At 39.6% G+C, this 19,937-nt stretch overlaps 1 protein-coding gene across 1 annotated transcript in view; it reads left to right on the top strand.

Annotated features, from left to right (window-relative positions):
* Positions 1-19,937, top strand: part of ITGA2 (integrin subunit alpha 2) — a 52,240-nt gene that overhangs the window by 23,224 nt on the left and 9,079 nt on the right. Inside the window, exons 11-26 of the mRNA XM_062599059.1 lie at positions 612-757; positions 1,446-1,589; positions 3,682-3,885; positions 4,684-4,820; positions 6,313-6,452; positions 7,543-7,694; positions 8,819-8,929; positions 9,510-9,592; positions 10,432-10,573; positions 12,167-12,259; positions 13,328-13,404; positions 13,504-13,587; positions 16,972-17,074; positions 17,880-17,990; positions 18,528-18,632; positions 18,950-19,063. Coding sequence (XP_062455043.1) covers positions 612-757; positions 1,446-1,589; positions 3,682-3,885; positions 4,684-4,820; positions 6,313-6,452; positions 7,543-7,694; positions 8,819-8,929; positions 9,510-9,592; positions 10,432-10,573; positions 12,167-12,259; positions 13,328-13,404; positions 13,504-13,587; positions 16,972-17,074; positions 17,880-17,990; positions 18,528-18,632; positions 18,950-19,063 — 1,946 coding nt within the window. The remainder of the gene's footprint in view (positions 1-611; positions 758-1,445; positions 1,590-3,681; positions 3,886-4,683; positions 4,821-6,312; positions 6,453-7,542; positions 7,695-8,818; positions 8,930-9,509; positions 9,593-10,431; positions 10,574-12,166; positions 12,260-13,327; positions 13,405-13,503; positions 13,588-16,971; positions 17,075-17,879; positions 17,991-18,527; positions 18,633-18,949; positions 19,064-19,937) is intronic.

Here is a 19,937-nt window from a genome sequence, read left to right as displayed (position 1 = left end):
AAAATATGTAGTAATACTAGCTTTACAGTACTAACTCATGTTTAAAATATTTGCAGATATTAAAAGATGGTTCTTGAAAGCAAATATTGTTATAATGCTGGGGATGAGGATTAAAGTGTTCAAAGAAGTTCAATCAGTATAAGCCCTTCAGCTGACAAGCTATTAATATGGCTGATTGTATTCAGCCAAAGTACTGGGCTATGGTTTTGTGTGCTGTGGGAAAATGCACTGAGAGCTTCGCAGAAGTCAGGTGTTCCTCTCTGATTTTGGCAAAAGCCAGTCACATGTTTCTCTTCACTACTTCATTCCAAGGCTATTCTTTGCAATCTTTCTCCTATCTCATAAGCATGACATTTTTGTGGTGTACTTTTTACTGAATAGACTAGACTATTGTCCGTGCTATTCTCTAAACCTGCTTCAACTCAATCGGTGTATCATTCTTCTCTCCAGAAGACTGATGCGTATGTGGCAACTTAGCCATGACATGGAAGTATTATCCTCTGCCACTAATGCACTAGGTTGATTCAGCCTTTCAGCTTTTATGGATAATGAAATGATAATTTATACTTAATGGTCTCTCACGCATGCTATGTGTTGGCTTCTTCCCCCAGGTTATTCTGTTGCTGTTCTCTCAACTCAAAACTCTGTCTATTTTGTTGCTGGTGCACCAAGATCCAACTATACCGGCAGAGTTGTGGTTTATGATGTTGACAGCCATGGTAATATTACAATTGTGCAGTCCCAGAGGGGCGAGCAGGCAAGTACATTCTGTTTCTGATCGCAGAGTTTAGCATAGGAGTAAACAGTGATGCATTTGTTTTGAAAATTCGTATTTCTTGCGAAGCATTTAGAATCCTATGAGCACTTTTCTCTGCAACTAGACGGTTTCACTGAGGTTAACTAACTCTTAACAATATTTTTAGGGAATCATTCATTTAGCATAAAAGATAGAATGTGAAGCCACTTAATGTATCATTCTGTCAACAATTCTAATCGGCAGAGGCTCGGTGACCAGGAAGTTGTGAAGTAGATGACATTAAAAGCAAGACTTGGAAGCTCATTCTCTTTCCCCATTTGAGAAAGGGCTAAAATTTAGAAGGTTTTGTTTTTTGTTTTGTTTTAATCAGGCAAAGTAGACAGTAAATCAGAGGCCAGGTAGACTTATATGCACAATTTAATACAAAAGGACATCTCCTATTTCCTGTTCTCTGCTTGCATTCTTCTTGCTGAGTGATAAAAATACAGCTGTAGGTACTGGACAAAAACAGAGGATGCATGATTCTTCAAAAGCTATACGATAGTATATAATAATTTCATTCCAATGAGCAGTTTCATTTATTAGTATTGGACTGTTTATGTGTGTAAGAGTTTGCAGGGTCAGATGCTAACATATCTTGCTTTACAAAGTCCACATATAAACATGACTCTCTTATTATTGATTTCAGATTGGCTCCTACTTTGGCAGTGTGGTGTGTTCAGTGGACATTAACAGAGATTCTGTTACAGATGTGCTGCTTGTAGGTGCACCAATGTTTATGAATGACCTGAAGAAAGAGGAAGGAAGAGTATACATGTTTTCCATCACAAAGGTAGGAATGAAACTATTGTGGTGCTGAAACTGAGTTCTTGCATCCCCATCAGTCCTGGTAGAAGTTTAGGTATTTTCCTTGGAGCTGAAGGGGTTTGCTCTTGTTCCCTGGACTGAAGTTTTGCCAAGAAAAAATACTTCAAACTGCAATAGTACTTACCTGCCTTGTCTGTTCTCTTAAATCAGAAGACCAGAGAGTGATGGCTGGCTTCTGCCAAAGCAGACTGGCCACATGCACACCACAAAGCCCTTGGCCCTCAATCTCTTCTGGGTCTCAAGTGATGTTCCTATGACCCTAAGGCCCTGTTTGTTTATTTTTTTTCCAGTTCAAGGTGCTTAAAGTAATGTGAGTGGTGCTTTTATAATGAGAAACAGAGCATGTGCTTTGCCTAGGGATGGAGAGTAGGGACATAGGTAAAGCCTACCATAGGTGTAAAGCCTACACAGGATGGGGTTAGAGGCCTGTGGATGGAGCCCTTCCCAGTTCAGTCTCCTCCCTTCTCCTTCCTAGCAGCAAGCGGCAGCCTTTCCCTAGAACCACTTGTGTATATAACCTGGGAATAAGCCAGCTGGAGCAGTCCAGAATGGAGCCACTAAGCAAGCTAATAGCTAAACAGTATCAGTGATCAAGTGTCTGCTGTTCTTGATCCCTTTTATTTAGCAGCATAGACAGTAGCAGCATAGGGTTTAGGCACTGTGCTAGAAACTATACAAATATAATACAAGGTTGACCACTTCTCTGAAAAGCTTAGCTTAATGCTTTTGCTAATTAATTGTTTGCCAATTGATTTTGGCAAATTTGTTCAACACCTAATAGTGTTCCAAAAATAGTTCTAGTAAGTGCTAGCACATTGTTTGCAGACTTTCGTGCTAAACGATTGCACTTACTCTTGTTCGATTGGTCGGCAAGGCCATGTTATTTTGTCTCATGCTGCCTGACTGTGTTTTATATTCAGGCCTGCGGTAGGTGTTTTCATATTTGTGTTAACATTACAGCACCTTTTGAACAGTCTCGCAAATAATCATGGATATCAGAATATATGAAGTAAATTAATACCTGCAATCAATCAGAGAAAAGAGAACATGGCATTTCTACTAGGTAAATTGCAATGAAATAGAGAGGGAGGAAGGACCACCTTTTTCAGCAGCAGCCCAGTGCTAGATCATCCTAGAGCTACATGAAACTGCAATTTAGGGAAATTTCAGAGTAGATAGAAGTACTGGAAGCTTTACTGTTGGCAACAGACATCGGTCATTGTGACTGTGTCATTAGGCATAAAACACAGAAGAAAAGAAGCAAGGATTTTTTTCTTCTGTTTTGGAAACTGAACAAGAAGACTATCCTTACAGGTTTTAGTCTTTGTTAAATGTAGATTTAAAATGAAATGTTAAGAATAATGAAAGAATGATTTTTTCTTAAAAAAAAAAAACAAAAAAAACAAAAAAAAAACATGGATTTGTGTAACTTGCTTACATTGTACAAATTATACTTTTCTAGTTATTTTGAATAAATAGCTTGGCTGATATTTCTAAAATTTTAAATACAGTGTGATAACTGAGGTTAAAGATGAGAACAATATTTGCTGATTTTAAACTAATAAATGTGACTATTTAACTCTACAGCTCTCCAGACTTCCTTTCTGCATTGGCACTAGAGAGGTCAGGAGTTTAGCATTTGAAACACATGTTTTTTGCATTAGTTTAGTTAGGAAATTCCATTTCTATTTCAAAGAATTATGTCCAGTTACATAATTTCCATTCCCTCTGCATAAAAACTGGTAATCCAAAATTGGAAACCGTATTTTTCAATATATTGTGAAATTTTCAGAACAGTCAGATGAGGACAGTGAGAGCATTTAAGCTTCATACATATGGTTATATTTGCTGTTACTACAGTGTAATATTTGCCAAGATTCTGAGGTATAATGCAAACTGAATGGGCAACACAATGAGGAAGGAATTCAGAGTTGAGAGTCCAAGGGGAATGTATTAGGAAAAAAAAAAACAAAACCAAAAAACAATACACAGATACTGCACCTATGTCTGATTTGCTGCAATGACAGTTGTATTTTTACTTTTTCTTTTTAAAAAAGGGAATTTTGGATCAACAAGAACTCTTGGAAGGCCCACAAGGGTTAGAAAACACTCGCTTTGGATCGGCGATCGCAACACTTGCAGACATTGATTTAGATGGCTTTAATGATGTTGTGATAGGTGCACCACTGGAAAGCCAAAACTCTGGAGCAATTTACATTTACAATGGGTATCAAAAGACTATACGTACCAAGTATTCTCAGGTAAATAACTTGGTTGCATAATGCTGTGCTCAGTGCCTTCAGATCTGCTAGAGGACAACCGAAGGGTTTGCTTTCTTTTTATTGGCTACTGTTTCATCCTCTTAAACAAATATGGTTATTCTCATGACTTCAAGTTTTGTACCTCTCCTTATTTCAGCTCTCAGCATGTCCTGACTGATGGTATGGAGCTTAGTGCTGTGAGCAAGTCCTGAATGACGTTATGGTGCTTAGAGCTGAAGTGTATAGGGAAGAGTGACTTGCAGCATGCTCCATCTGAGCCTGTTAGATTTTTTTGGTGCCTGTGTATGAAGTGAACTAATCTCCTGTACATTTTTGACAGCTGTTATTTTTAGGGCTGATGCACAACAAAGAAGGTTAGATAAATCTGAGCTCTGTAAATTATAAATATACAGTATTATATGTAGTAGTTATATTTCAATGTCACTTTCTGTGCAGTCTTTCTGTTGCAGAAATTATTTCTTAGAAGTCCTGTTAAACTTCCTACTTTCTGAGTTGCTCAATGTAGGATGGGAAAGTTTCCAGTAGACACTAGTTGGCATATAGCAGTTCATTAATTGACAAGTAAAGACAAGAGACAAGACAGGAAAGTTATTTCTGTGTATGCTGTAAGAGGGGAGGAAAAATTGCTTAAAAAATTGAGAAAATATCTGCAAAAGTCTTTTGTTTAAACAGTACATTCCATATACAGGAAATATATGCAAAAATCCATTGCTTGGGCTGCTATCTGGAAGCTCAGGTGCTCTTGTGTCAACTCAGTAATCGAACTCTCTTTTCCAGAAAATTTTAGGATTAGATTCTGCTTTTGGACAACGGCTCCAATTCTTTGGAAGATCAGTAGATGGCCATAGAGACTTAGATGACGATGACATTACTGACGTATCAGTTGGTGCTGATGGAAACGTGGTTCTACTTTGGTTAGTAAACTCTTTTAGAAAGGCAGCACTTCATGTTTCAGATGCAAGATGAGCATTTAGTTAATTAAACAGCAAAACAAACAAACCGAAAAGCTCTTTCATTCCAGGCGTTCAGGGCCAACAGGTGTTGTCTAGTTGCTATTATTGTAGCTAGCTGAAAAACAGCATTGGACTAAAACTTTAAAGTATGTATTGTCAAACCACTGAAAGCCAATTTCAGGAGCGGAGTCGCGGGGTGTGGGGGTGAAGCTCGGTGGTGGCGGGTGCTGAGGTGGGATCCAGCAGGGCCGGCAAGGCTGGGAGAAGCCGCTGCTGGCCACCGCGCAGGCACGTGTGTCCAGAGCCGCGGGGCGGCTGCAGGGAGTGGAGCTTGCTCAGGGGTATTTGTCACAGCGGGTTATGTAACAGCCAAGGTACAATCCTGATAGCCGAGTCTACCGAAACACATGAAAACGCCCCCCCCACAGCCTGCGTGACTTTTGCTAGCTGACAGACTCGTCTGTGTGAGAGAGTTGTCCCGGAGGGCAAGGATACAGAGCAGTGAAAGAGTGTTGGCATCCGTTTCTGGCAAAAAAACATCTTTTCTGGCGTGTGGGTTTGCATTTTTGCCCGAGCAATTTGAGTAGTTTCACAAACTCAGGAAGCTTCACAAAATCTAAACCCTGTGCTCCCTGCACTGTGAATTTTCTACTGCTTCCCTGTGGAGCTAACTTAAAACACAGCTTGCTTTCCTATCTGTCACCCTTCTTCTCGCCTGAGGCTCCCACTGTGAACAAGAAAAACATTATTAAATTGCTACTTATTCCAACATAAAACAAGATTATTAGAAATGAATGGTCAGTTTGGAGCTCTGACCCCCAAAAGAACTCCTGCAGGTGCTAGTGGTAATTGCATTAAAGAAAATTATGCTGCTTGGAATACCAGCATTATGTCTATTTGATTAATGAGGATGCTCATTTTTCTCTTTCACGCCAGCATTTGGTCTGATTAATGAGTTTCACTTTTGATTAAAGTGTTTGTGTTTACATGCTGGGTTCCTTTGCAACTGTTCTTCAAAATCTTGATGAATTACGTAAAAGTTGTTTTTCTGAAAAAGTACAGTAGTAATTAAAAATGAAGAATAACCCTTCTTCACCTTTCCAGAGAAGCTCAGTGACTTCCCTAAGCAAGCATAGGAAGGGTATTTGTTGGGGAAAAAAGGGCAACAGCTTCATTCTGTTATCTGAAGAAAAGGATTAGGGCATTAGGATAAAGTTACTGATTATCCATTGATTTGACATGATAAATTATTTACTGTCAGTATTGAAAGCTTCTATACAACAAATACAGATAAATGAAAAGGAAAATAAATCTAACAGTAGCATAAAAATGTTTACATGGGGAACCATAAAAATTAATGTTACATTTACAGATTTACCGGTGATAGAAAATGGTTTCTAAGTTACACAATGCTCTTAAAAATCACACATAGTCTTTTTAAAATATTTTTCAGGTCACAAAGCATTGCAAACGTGTCCATAACTGCCTCATTTAAACCTGAGAAAATCAGTCTGCTGAACAAGAACACAGAAATAACTGTCAAAATATGTTTTGAGGCTACATTTAGACCTGCTAAGAGAAATAATCAAGTGGGTAAGATTATTTCAATGGCATGTTTTATATTAATTTTTTCAAAAGGCCGTTATTCAAATAAATAGCAGAAATTTAAAAGAAATACTGGACTGAATCTCAAGAAAAGGAGAGATCAGTATAAAATTTACGTGCTTGAGAAATTATTTTTAAGACCTACTGTCATCACTGTCTCATTAATCTTTGAAAATTGAGGGATTAATAACATTCAGGAGTCTATATCCTCACTGTCCTGCAAACTCCAGGAAATACCGTTAGTGAGAAGCTAATATTTCTTTATCCTCCACTCACCAAATTCCATAGTTTTTCTTCTGCTGATACCACAAGAAACTTCAGGAAGGGTAAATGGATCTCTCTGGAAGATGCCAGTCTTGGGGACAGAGCCTTTGTGAACTGCAACAGCAGGCTGCATACTTTTCTCTTCAAAAAAAATAATAATTTCCATAAGCTCCCTGCAGATGCCAGTAGGGAGAAGCTCTTCTTTACAGAGGACAGGAGAGCACCAAGTATTTCTGAGACTAACATTGGCCTCTCATGAAGCTACTTAATAAAATCTAGACAGCATCGGTAACACTACTTGGGCTCCTTCAGTGCTCCATACAGTGCCTTTAGGAACTCATGGCTGTTAGCTATAAAATAACAATGAATTTCCACAGTGTATTAGTCATAACATGAAGAGAAGACAGAAATTATTGTGTGATTGAGGAGAAGATGCAGATTCCTTCTAGTCTCCTTAGAATTCAGGGATATGGTTGTAAGGCCTCTTTATCTGGTATAATCCGGGCCCTGCTGACTGGCTTCTTGCCCAAGTTACAGGCTCAGACATCTGCAGAGCAAGCTGGATTGATTGCCGTTTAATGTACTCTCTGTGGATGAGAACTTACTTTAGGATTTAAGCCTGTTTGACTGCTTTGGAAAGCACAAGAGAAAAATTTATCGTTTTGATTATGTTCTGTATTTAGCAAGCTACAGAAAAAGTAAAATACTTGAGGTGGTTTAGAAAGCTTGGTTGTTCTGTAATACTGACTATAGTAGTGAGATCACTGGCAGTCAGACTCAGCAGAAAAAAAAAATACTGTTATTCTTCTTGTAGCTGTAAGATACAATGCAACACTGGATGCTGATCTCCAGTCCTCTAGAGTGACTTCTAGAGGATTATTCAAAGAAAATAATGAAAGGTACATGCAGAGAGACCTTGTGGTACGTCTTGAGGAGAGCTGCGTTCATGACATCTTCAGTGTACAGGTAAGTGCAATTGCAGACAGCTTCATTTCATAAAAAGTGATCAGAATAACAAGTTGAGCACCTGGAAGATGAATTTACTTAGTGATCTACTTCTCTCAAATTCTCCACAACTGCAAAATGCAGAGTAAGATTCTGATTTCAAAGAAACTAATAACAACTTTCCTGTTCAGTAAAGGACACAAGGTTTTTTAGGATAGAGAGGCCACTATAATTATGTGTTTCAGGTCCAACCCAACACAGAGCCCACAGTTTCAGCAGATTCTAATTTCACTCTGAGTAGATTCTTCCTTAAGAACTAAGAAATTCACGCAAAATTTCATCTCAACCTAAAAACATGAGGCATGCTTCTGGTGCATAATAGCCCATGGTATGTACAGTTTGTGTTTGGAAAAAATAAAAAGAATCAGAATTCCATCTTTTTCCAGAACCAAAGACCAAATGCAGCCCAGAGAGCTGCAGTATGCCCTTTCCATGATGTTATGTCAGGTAATTAGAAAGAGTACTTTAATTCCTGCTTCGCTTTGCAATTTGTACAAATCATCCAGATGAATAAATAGGAAAATTTTACATTCCTCCCTTTGAAACTTCTTCTTTTTTGCACTACATACCTGAATAGTATCAGGGCAAGTATCTTGAACATTTCGATCATATTTTGTGTTGTGGTGGAGCCATGAACTGTAGGGCTAGAAAAGAATGCATCCAGTGCAAAGAAAGAGAGGAGACATGAACTGTATTCCCTTTTAGTGTTGTTCGGAGGCCTAGCTACTGTCCATGATAGTAGTGCAGAGTGGAATAGGAGTTTGACTTATGCAGCCAGGTGAAAACACAAGTGACCTGATGGTTGCTTCTGAGGACCACCTTCTGTAGCCTCAGAGAATCTGTTTGTTTCTTAGTCCTAGAAGTAATTGTGATGAATAGCATTTCTAAGAATGCTTTAAAAAGGACTTTTATCATAGAAATGGCACTAAAAACTTTCAGCATTGCCAAAGTAGGTAATCTTACAAATTATTTTTTTAACGAAAGGAAACTCTGAAGTGTTATTTCTTCTTTACAGTACATTAAACATTATTTTACCAGTGTTACTTGCTATGTTGCCAGCTATCATCTAAACACATGTTTTACAGGAACCTTCTGATGCAGTGAATTCACTCAATTTGCGGATTGACATTGGCCTTGCAAATCCTGGCTCTAGTCCTGTCCTTGATATATATTCTCCTGCATCTGTGGCCTATAGTGTAAGTAAATAGTCTTACTATTGAAAAACACATGGCTATATACAGATACATAACACGTGGTCCCCCACAAGCACTGAAGAAGCCCATGCAATTGAAAAATATTTTAGTTAGGTCACTGAGCTGAAAACATATGCCTGAGTGTATTTCCCTGTTCCATTTGTGCCTCTGTATTGCACGAACACATACACAAGTCAGCATGGCATAACAAACATGCTCTCTGGGCCCAAATAACTGTTCATGTGAACTCCTAGTCGATGGTAAAGATGAAGGAATGAAGGTTAATTTAACCCACAATAAATGAGTCAATAAAAGAGAGTCCCTTAAATTACATCATATTTGTTGTGGGTTAAGAACACCCCATTATTACTATATGGGGTATTACTATAGATCAGTTGAGATGTAGTGACGTGCTACTCAGTGTTAACCTCTTCATGTGTCAAAGCTTTTAATGCCCTTGTCAGGATTTTCTTATCTGCAAAACAAGAATATGCTTCCCATCAAAGAAGTTTAAAGTTATCTACAGACTGTAGTATCTTAAGATTGAGCCCTGTCATTCAGGAAATGTTTTTGTTTTTCATAGATTCCTTTCATTAAAGACTGTGGTGAAGATGAACTTTGTATCTGTGATCTTGTCCTTAAGGTTCAACAGAAGACAGATGATAGGTAAGAAACGAATAAGTGGAATTGTTGGGGTTGGACATTTTGTTAGTTTTCAAAAGTTGGCTTGTCTATAGACTCAGGATAAATTTCTGGATGAAAATGTCTTTCCAGTTCAACACCTACTTCAAATTAGCTGGCGGAGGCAGGGAGGGGAAATAGAAATGGTATTTATGTCCATAATCAAGGAAAAAGAGGTATGCCAAGAGCACAAATACGTAAGCAGCAGGTTTTCATCAAGGTAGACAAACTCAGATTTTAATAGCGTAGGCATGAGGACGGAGCTGTAATGTCTGTCTGGCTGCTGTTGTAACAGGGAGAGCACTGGGAGAAGCAGCAGCCCCCGAAGTGGCCATTTCAGTCCCTCCCTTAGGCAGCAGTTGGGATGCCTGCAGCAGGCTGTGCCACTAAGGAGTAGGGATAAGCTGCTGGGGCAGCACATCTTCCAGATCCATGCACAAATATATGTATGTATTTATAGTATGCAGAGTGATGAGGCTGCCTTTTCCTGGACTTGCCATCCTACCCAGCTGCCCATGCTGTGCCAACATTTCTGCTATGGTAGAACCTTTGTAACTTCAGTAAAATAATTTTAATGATACATAATCAGGATCCTTCACTTTAAGAAAACATTAATTTCAATCCAATTTTAAGAAATACCATGATGGAATTTCTTATGTCAAAGGCTTCAGAAAACAGAGGATGTAGGAGCGTAGAATTTACGAAACAGATTGTGCTTTGCTTGTTATTCGTTGTTGGCTACAGTCAATGAAGTATGATACATTTTCATGTTCCACAGCTGTTCTAGTACCTTGTTTACAACACTGAACTTTATTTTCCAACAGCAAACAGCAGTTTGTTGTCAGCAGCAAAAACAGAAGGCTGACATTCAACGTGAAACTGAGAAATAAAAAGGAAAATGCATATAATACCAGAATCCAGGCTACATTTTCGGACAACTTGTTTTTCGCTTCATCTTCTTTACCAGTATGTGGAAATACCCATCCTAATTGTTTGAATTATTGCCACTGATTTTCCAGTTTTTTAGAAAAAAAGATTTTTTTTTCTAGTAGTGCCTTTCCCAGGCAAGCAGAATGTATATACACACCTCTCCCAATTTATTTCTTCAAATACCACAATTATTCCCTTCAGTATATCAGTTTATTTAGGTCAAGGAGAGACACTGCCAGCTCAGCATAAAAGTTGGCTATCCATCAAGTTTGACCTCACCTCAGTATTTCAGTCATCTTTTCCTTACTTTAGGACTTGGCATCCTCATCTTCTGCTTGACTCCCAACATCTGAATGCAGTTGCTGTGCCACAGGGAATTCATATATGATAAATCAAGCATGCAGCATGGATACAGCTTTAGAGCACAGTCTTTGGATCTAGAAACAGTGTTACGGCCAAGGCCATGTATTCCAGCTAGACAGTTGATCAGATTGAAGTGATTGCTCTATTGCTATACCAGAAGCTAGTCTTCTAATTAATTTGTCTTAGAAAAGGAGAAGAAAGGAATTTTGCAGACTATTTTGGAGAATGCAGGAAATCTTTAATCTGAACTGTTGCTTCCGGACAATTCTTGTAGGATGAAATCCAGACGTCAGTGTCTGGTCTGTGTTGTGAGGCCGCTACTGGAGCGGTGCATGATAATACTAAGAGTGAAATCCAGAGCAATCCCTATATTGAAGGGAGAGAGGGAATGGGAGGATTCATCACCACCCAAGAGCAGTATTTTCCTAGCAGTGAACTGGCAGAAGTACGCCACACAACGCTGAGAGTGCCCCTCTACGTCCCCATCATGTTCTGCAGCAGAATTATTCATTTTATTTATGTCAAAAGACCACACTGGAGCTAGGGTTTTCCTCTGCTCTAAAAGCCCTGTGCTTAGAAGCATGCAAGTGGAGCTTTTACCCCAAAATGTGCCTGCTTCAAAGCAGGAAAAATGCATAAGCTGAGAATGTGCGTGGCAGGGGGGAGGGCATAATTCATGAACGGTAAATGTTTTGTAGGGATGTGTTTTAACAAAGACAGTACACTTTAATGAATTCTTTTCAATGTGATGATAACTGGTTATAGCCTTTGAGTTTGTCTTTCCTTTGGTGTGAGATGATGACATGCTCAGTATTGTGTAAAGTGGTATATAAGCTCCTGTGCACTGTAGATTTTTCCTACAAAGGTTCATTAACTGCACATTAGCATCTGCAGTTACAGTACTTAACTCTGAATCATGTTGTGTAAAAATGACTATGAAAGTTCTGTAAAAATGCTGTAAGAAAACACTGTAACAGTTAATGCGATAGGTGATCTGTACTGCAAACTGTCGAGCAGACAATCTCACGAGATCGTTACAGCCTACAAGAAGGTGCACAGGACTGAGCCTTTTCCTACCTTTCGCTTGTCTCACTGTAACCTCTGCCTCTCTTCCCCACCCAGCTGGTGAGGGAATTGCTGTCATGATACCTACTTGGACTGCTCCTTAATGTAATAGGTTCTCTGTTGAAAATACAAACCTGAGGATTTCCTGTCTATTTTGTCAAAACCTGATATTAAAATGACCTTTCTGTCTTTCTTCTGCAGAGCGATGGGACTGAAGTTTCTTGTCAGACTGGCACAGCTCAAACTACAGTCATTTGCCAAATCAGCTATCCTGTTTTCAGAACAGGACAACAGGTACAGCTAGTATATTCAGTAAGCTTTGCATTATACCCCCAAAATAGCCCTCCCCACCATCTGCATTTATTGCTGGTGAGGATTTCTTAGATTCAGCTGCAGTTAAATTCCCTTTGCTTTTCAGAGACATCAAAAGAACCAAACTAAGAGCTGAACTTTAGTGACCCCTACCAGATTAAGGGAAAAAAAATCCCGTGAAGCACACTTCTCCCTATCCCTGCAAAATGCCTAAACTCCCAGATGCAACTGTGACTCTGGGAGTATAAGAGCTCGGAGCAGAAGCTGAGAGCCGCAGCTCAGCATGCCACAGTCTCCCGGGAACTCAGCAGAACTGCAGTCAAGCTCCTACTGCTGACTGAACCCAGAGTTAGCTCCCGTCCCTGCTCTGTGAATGTAATCTCTGCAAGGAAATATGGTTGTCTTGAGAGGAGAGGGGCAGCCCACACAGCCCTAGGATGGATCATAAATCCTTTTTGTCATAAATAGCATAAATCTCAGGATATCCATGGTCTTAGGGAACTTAATCTCTTATTCCTCTTGGGCAGAACAGAAACAGACTTCCAGCCTCTAACATAGTCAACTGGAGCAATAAGAAACTTGACAGAAAGAACAGAAACATGACATTCTGCAGAGGAAAAGAAAGTAAAACCAAAACACCTAATTAGATCTGAAAATTTAGTTTGGTCTATATTTTTAATGTCACTAGTCACAGTGGACCTGTTGGAACGAATGGAAGAGAAGAATGAAAACAAAGCTTGTGGCAATACCAGTGCTTAAAAGCATGTAAGGCAAACAACCCTGACCAACTTTTGTTGCAGCTTGCAGCTAGTTACACACTGTTGAAAACGTGCACATAGCTAATGTTTATGTAACAATGTCAGTTTTTAGGTGGAAGTGAGAACAAAGCAATTCTATAGCATTAGAGATATAGAGAAATAGTACACAGAAATTGGCCAGTTGCACAGGGCAATTCCAGATCTTTGCACATATAATTATGTTTCTGTTTGTAAGTACCTTTCATGTTTTAATATAAACTCATTCATTGTCTGTTCCTCGTCTCTTCTGTAGGTATCTTTTGATATTAGTTTTGATTTTAACCTGAAAAATCTTCAGAATATGGCAAGTCTAGGTTTTCGTGCATTAAGGTAACCTATATTATTACATGAAAGAAAGTTAGTTATTAGTGTTCTAATTTATATCAAATAATTTTATAACATATGACTTAAATTTGTTTTGGTGAACAGTGAAAGTAAGGAGGAGCAAGACTTGGACAACGAGGTCAGTTTATCAATTCCTTTGCGGTATGATGCAGAAATCCACTTCACAAGGTACGCTGAATAACAAAAGGAGTCACTGTCATTTTTAAAAGGCATTTGAATATAGCAATAGCCTCTGAAAGACTACTGAAAAAAATAATGAAAATGTGTTTTTATTCTGGAAGTTATAAGAAATTCCCGCTTCATCAGTAGTAGTGGAAATTTATGCTTTTCCACTAAAGTTGCATTTAAAGAATTACCGAATGTGTATGAAGCAATTATGGATCCATGTGCATAACTGTTATAGCAGATCAGATGCTCACATGAATAGAGGCTATATAAAAAAAAAAACAGTACTTGTGGTTTTGATAATATAATCAAGATACATGCTATATCAGGGCGGGCCTCTAGGCCAAAATGTAGTAAAGTTAGATCAAATCTGAAGCTGAACTGAACAAAAAAGAAAAAAAGCCCCAGTTCTAACTATTACTTTCTCAGTAAGGAAATGAAAAAGAAAACATTTTTATTGACATCTCTGCTGAACCTGAACCAAAACCATGAATGCTTGTTAGTAGTTTGAAGTAATTATTTGAACTGAAACCTGAGGTGGCATATGGGGAGGATTCACCTTTGCTGCACCCTCCCCTTTCTATCCCTGTTCCGCCTCTCGTGGCGGCAGGAGCAGCAAGCTCCGCTTTCCCACCCTCCCTGCAGCCTCCGGCTCACGCTTACTCCTTTGCCTTCCGGCATCATCCTTTTCTCATCCCCGAGAGGTTAGACTGCACTGTTGCCTGAGGAGCCCTTTACGCCTGAGAAGGGCACTTTGTAAGGAGAGCCAGCGAGGTGGGGAAGAAGAGAGACGGACAGAAATCCCTGGAAGACTGACCTTCATTTCATGCCCTAGAAATCTTTTCTCTTCAGCCCTTGAAACTCCCAGTCATTTGGGATGCACTGGAGGAGTAATCAGTCTGTTACTGTTCCAAATGAGTAATTTCAGTTACAGTTTAAGCTAAATTAGAACTGAAGCAGAAATACTGGTTTGACTTTCAGATAACATATGTTATTTTACTTTTTATCAAGAAAAGATTTGTTTATCTTTCCAAATTACTGAAGTTCTAGGATAAACTATATGTAGTTATATTTCATGCACTTGGTCACCAACTGTTGGTGAAGAAATGCCAAAGCATTCCAAAATTTATAAATCCAATCTGATAGAAAATAAACAGCAATTATTCAAAGATGGACAGAAATGGAGGCGTAACTGTTGGATGTATAAAGAGGAACCTGCTTAAAAATGAATGACAACAATGGATTTGGGGAATGAATGTTCAAAGGCTACCATAACCACATGAAAATGTAGGCTGCATGCAAAGACCTGAATTGGAATGTGGCCGCCAGTAAAGATGCTGAGTTTAATAATCTGCTTTGCAGCAGCTGTTCCAAAATACTGTGAGGCCCTGGATTCATGTCACGCAGGTGCACCAATTCCGGAGTTGTGTAGCATTTTTCAGATTGTTTTAATGGCTCGCAAGCGTACATTTGGGTCAGCAACGCAAGTTCTTTCAATTCACTGAGAAAGTTGCATGAGGCTTCAGCAGAATTAGAGTGTTTGTTACTAAAGTTAGAAGTGGCATAGAGATACAGAAGCATCTAGCTAGGTGGCTATCACAGCAGCCTCCTAAGAAAACTGGATGATACACACTTGAATCTGCAAATTTAATTAGCTGAGAAATGCCAGTATAAACTCATTGCTTCAGAGAAGGCCACGCAAGGAGTCTATAAAAGAGTTACTCAAAGAAAAACAGCATTTAGAATTCAGGTGTATCTCCTGAAGTAAGAGAAAATGAAATTTCATGTACAAGTCAAGACGTGAAGGAACCACTGCAGCCACAAAAGGACCTGGATTCCTGGAGATCAGTCAGCTTGAAAGAACTAAGGGAAATACATATTAAGCCAAGGTATAATTTTAAATGGCTGCCTTCTATCCTTTGTCCTTGACCTTGTCCTCCACGTAGGAAATATCTATCTGGAGATGAAGAACTCGGTCAGCTTCTCATGGTTCCTTCTGGAGGCAGATAATTTAGCCAAGAGGAAACCTTTTAGAAGATGAGATTGAGAAAACTGTGTTGTCTTCCTAAAGAGCGACTTTTATAAGGAGACTCTCCTATTGTAAGCTCCCAGGAAAAGAGGTGGAAGTCAGCCTTATCATTAGCTTGTGGGAGTCAGTCTTGTCAATGACTTCTGCAAGGACAAGGAAGCGGATAATAGGTGTGGGAAGGACTGGAGATTTGAGCAGTGAGGACACAGAAAATGCTTCAGATGGCTTTTCTGGAAGTCATTGTAAAGAAGCCCTTTCTTTCTTTTCCCATGGGAGAAAATATGGAGAATTGAAAAGGATCCCAGATGCAGTATGGAGGAACACCAGTTGATGAGGAAGTACCTCTGTGAGACTGCATATGTTGTTTTGCAATTGTATGCACGGATGTTACCCAGATTAAATGGGGAGGGATAAATGAGAAGGATTTGTGCCTTGTGCTGCAGGATGGGCTGATGTAATGGAGTCATGATTGTCCATGCTCCTCCTTAACTCACTGCCTGGCATGGTTTTAGACTGCTCAAATTAGCCTCCTCTAGGATAAAAAAGCAGTTCTTGGGATTGCGCACTGGAAGAGCTGCTCACAAGGAGCAGTGTGGATGTGATGTACCACACAGGGATGCTTTTGTTGTATTTGAGCACTGTCCCAGCTGGCTGTGCCTCCTCTAGCATCCACAGACCCTCCTACTGCATCCTGCCATTATACATCCTTAAGAGCTACCACGGTGGGTTGCAACAGCCCTCACTTTTCTTTGGAAATCTTGAACAAAAAGAAACATAAACAATAAAGAAAGCGGCCCAGAGGAGATGAGAGGACCACGTGATCGGTAGCGTGCACCACAAGCAGGGTGCCGTGTGTGTTTTGGCACCTAGGCAACACAGAAACAAGCCAGTCTGTGGCATTTGGCACTAAGCCCGGGGTTTCCTCGGGACCTGTTCCTATTTGTTGTTATAGATGCAGCGAGCGGGGGCTGTCCCGGGCGGGGGGGAGCTCTTAATGAGGAGGGAGACCACAGCAAGGCAGAAAGTAGCTGCTGCAGTCAGACAGGAGCTTGCAATACCACGCTGAGGCACAGAGGGGTGCAGGAGGCTGCGCGGAGTCGTCCCTCTCGCGCAGCGCAGCGCAGCCCTGCTAGCCCACATTCACATCCTCACTCGGGCTTTGGGCTTCAGTGCACAGGGTATTTTCTTAACCAACTTTATAACATTCAAACAGCATTACAAGCGAGTGATTTTTTCTTCTGATTTTATCTCTGACCTCTGTTTTTAACTACCTTATGACAAACCAAAATGCATCCAGTTATGTGTGTTTTGATAGCAGCTGCCAAGGTGAAATGTGTTGTTTTATGGTTGTTAACTAGGCTTGCCAACATCAACTTCTATGAAGTGTACTCTGATCATAACATTCCTTCCACTGTGAATAATTTTGGAGAAATTGGCCCCACGTTCAACTTCTCAGTTAAGGTTAGTAAAAGTTTCTGGTTCTAGTTCTAGAAGCTGCCTTACCTCCTTCTCGTAGCCTGCTCCCAAAAGCGGTTGAACAAAACATTCTTGATTTCACTGTCTGATTTTGATGCTTTATGAATCAGCCAAACAGTTGAACAGCTGAGGGATGGATGCTCACAGTCTTTATGGGCTTAAGGATGAAATCTGTACTTCCTGCACGTGAGTGGAGTCGGGGAAGGATTGGCCAAGTGCAGGCACTGTTTACATCTTTACAGGATGGTTAATGCTTAACTTTAGGCCAACTATTCGCAGTGCATATTTGTTTTCTGCTGACTTGATAAAATAAATCTTCTCAGACTTGGACTTTGAAATTTGAAGTTTGGCTAAGGGTTAAATGCTCAAACCAGATGCAAGAACTAGAATGATCACAGCATTTATTACATAACTCATAAAAATATTGGGGGAAGCTTTAATTATATCCAATCAAATCTACATTTTACGTAACTGCTATGCTAAAGGACTAAATAATAGGCATTTTGGCTGTAGCAGAATATTTAGTTTTCAAAAAAGTCTTTCATGCAGTTAATAAGAGCTGGTAAGGAAATAGCCTGGGACCTGAAACAATATAGTGTACTTTTTGCTGTAGCATTGGTATAATGCAATTACTGCTTCAGTAAGTGTACTAATACAAAAAAGACTGTTGCAAAAGGAATCCATTTCTTTCTTAATCATCCTGGATTTATGATTTGCTTGCTATACAAAACGATTCTTACTTATGTGAGTGTAACTACCTGAACTAATTATGAATTATTTGCTTTCGCAGGTAACAACAGGAAGTATTCCAGTAAAGATGGCAACTGTGAAAATCCGTCTTCCAGAATGGACCAACAAAGACAATCCAGTGATGTATGTAACAGCAGTTGGCACAGATCAGGTGAAGGACTTAATTACATAAACGGCTATTTTTGGGGGAGTTTAACCAGCACCATGTACATCAATTATTTCCTTCATAGTATGGTTGAGGTTCAGAGAATCTCTGACCTTTCTTCTCTTCCCATCTTCACAAAGGGAAGAGGGAGGACGATCAAGACAGCAGTACACTACTCTAGTATCTAGTAAGAAGTGGATTATCTTTAGAGTCCACAGCTGACTTTTCATATGACCATGGAACTCTTCACCTAGGTCCTTTTCAAAGTTCTTGAGAAGGGTACAGTAAAAATGAAATTTTTAAATTAGGAGAAGATTTTCAGTTCACTCAGAGAAAAAAAATAACCATAAGAGCAGTTTAATTCTGATCTAAAGCACATTCAGTCTCTTATTTTCCAAAAGTATCCAGTACTGTATAATTCACAATCTAGCCTCCAACAGCCAGCAGTGGCTGTCAACATCTGGTCACAGAAATAGATATTACTACGATATGATAACTCCTGAGTATGATGTCATGTAATTTAATTCCTGCCATCTCTTCTAGGCCAGAGGTGTTACCTGTCAAGCTCAGATAAATCCACTGCAAATAGGAAAAAGACCTTATTCTGCATCTTTCAAGAAAGAGAACTTCAGAGCATCCAAAGAACTGGTGAGTAAGAATGAGCACTGTAGTGCAGGAGGATAGGGGCACAAATCTGACCCTTATGAGCCCACTGCTGTACCCGTGGGGAGCGCTGTGGTGGTGTTCCTTGCTAACTGTGCAGCAGTGGAGCCTGTGTATTTTTCCAAACATACTGCATCTGCCTTAATGGGAAGGAAGGGTCTTTGTTCACTGTTCACAGCTTGCAAGTACTTAATCTGTATGCACACAAAGGCCAGGGTAAGAAATCTGATCATTAAAAGAAGATTTGTTAAAGTGTATTTTTAATGCATACTGTTGCCTCTCTCTGCTGTTTTCACTGGAAGAACTGTAAGAATGCAAAGTGCAGTACCATTACATGCAAACTGGAAGACCTTATGCTGAAGGGGGAGTATTTCATGAATGTGTCCACCAGAATCTGGAATGGAACCTTTGCTGCTGTGAGTATCAACCACATTTTCATGAACAAAGCAATATCCAAATATTTCGCAGATTCTGACATTTTTGAAACTTAGGTAAAGAAACCTTTTCCATATAGGAAGACTGTCCTTTCCTTTACATTAATGTGTCTGTTTTTTCAGATTGAAAACTTTGATCTAAAAGTAAAATAAGTAGTGTGTCTGCATAACCTAAGAAAATGCTGAGATAATGCAGATCTTCATAGCTGGGGGAAAAAAACAAAACAGCAACAAAAAAAACTGTGCTGTGACTGTTTAATTCATCCGAGGGGCCAGAAACAACAGTTTCCACAAAACTGCATGTGGGAAAGCAGTACAGTTTTGTCATAGTCTGGAAAATAATGTTGCTTTTAGCTTTTGAACGTCATAGCCTACATAGGGATCATTTTAAGTCATATCAAAATATCAAAAGCTTGTTAGTGGTGCCAGCTATATTTGTTAGACAAGGTGTAGAAATTTTTCGTACTGGTTTTGCTGTTTTTATTAGGGTTGGTGTCCTTGCTTAAAGAACATCCTGTAGGATGCTTAGAAGTATCCTTCAATAATATCTTGACTGTCCCATTTTAAATCACCTTGTGTCCTCCAGGATGTAATTTATCATGAATTACCAGACTTTTGAAATGAGACCATGTTTGCCTCCCAGCTAGGCAACCGACCAAACTGTCTTAGAGTCCTGGGTTTGTCTAGAGCATCGGGAACATGACGCAGTCTCAGTAGTCTGTCTGCCAAATCTTACAACTAGGTATTGACATTTAACAGCAGGGTTGTCAGGTTCAGTGTCCTGCTTTTAAAAAGGAAAAGGTCAGTTTGAAAATGCAATATACTTATGCTAGTGTCGGAAGGAAAGCATCTGTCT

This window comes from Rhea pennata, chromosome Z, assembly GCF_028389875.1.
Source record: "Rhea pennata isolate bPtePen1 chromosome Z, bPtePen1.pri, whole genome shotgun sequence".
Taxonomy (NCBI): Eukaryota; Metazoa; Chordata; class Aves; order Rheiformes; family Rheidae; genus Rhea; species Rhea pennata.
This window is presented reverse-complemented; position numbering and strand designations above follow the sequence as displayed.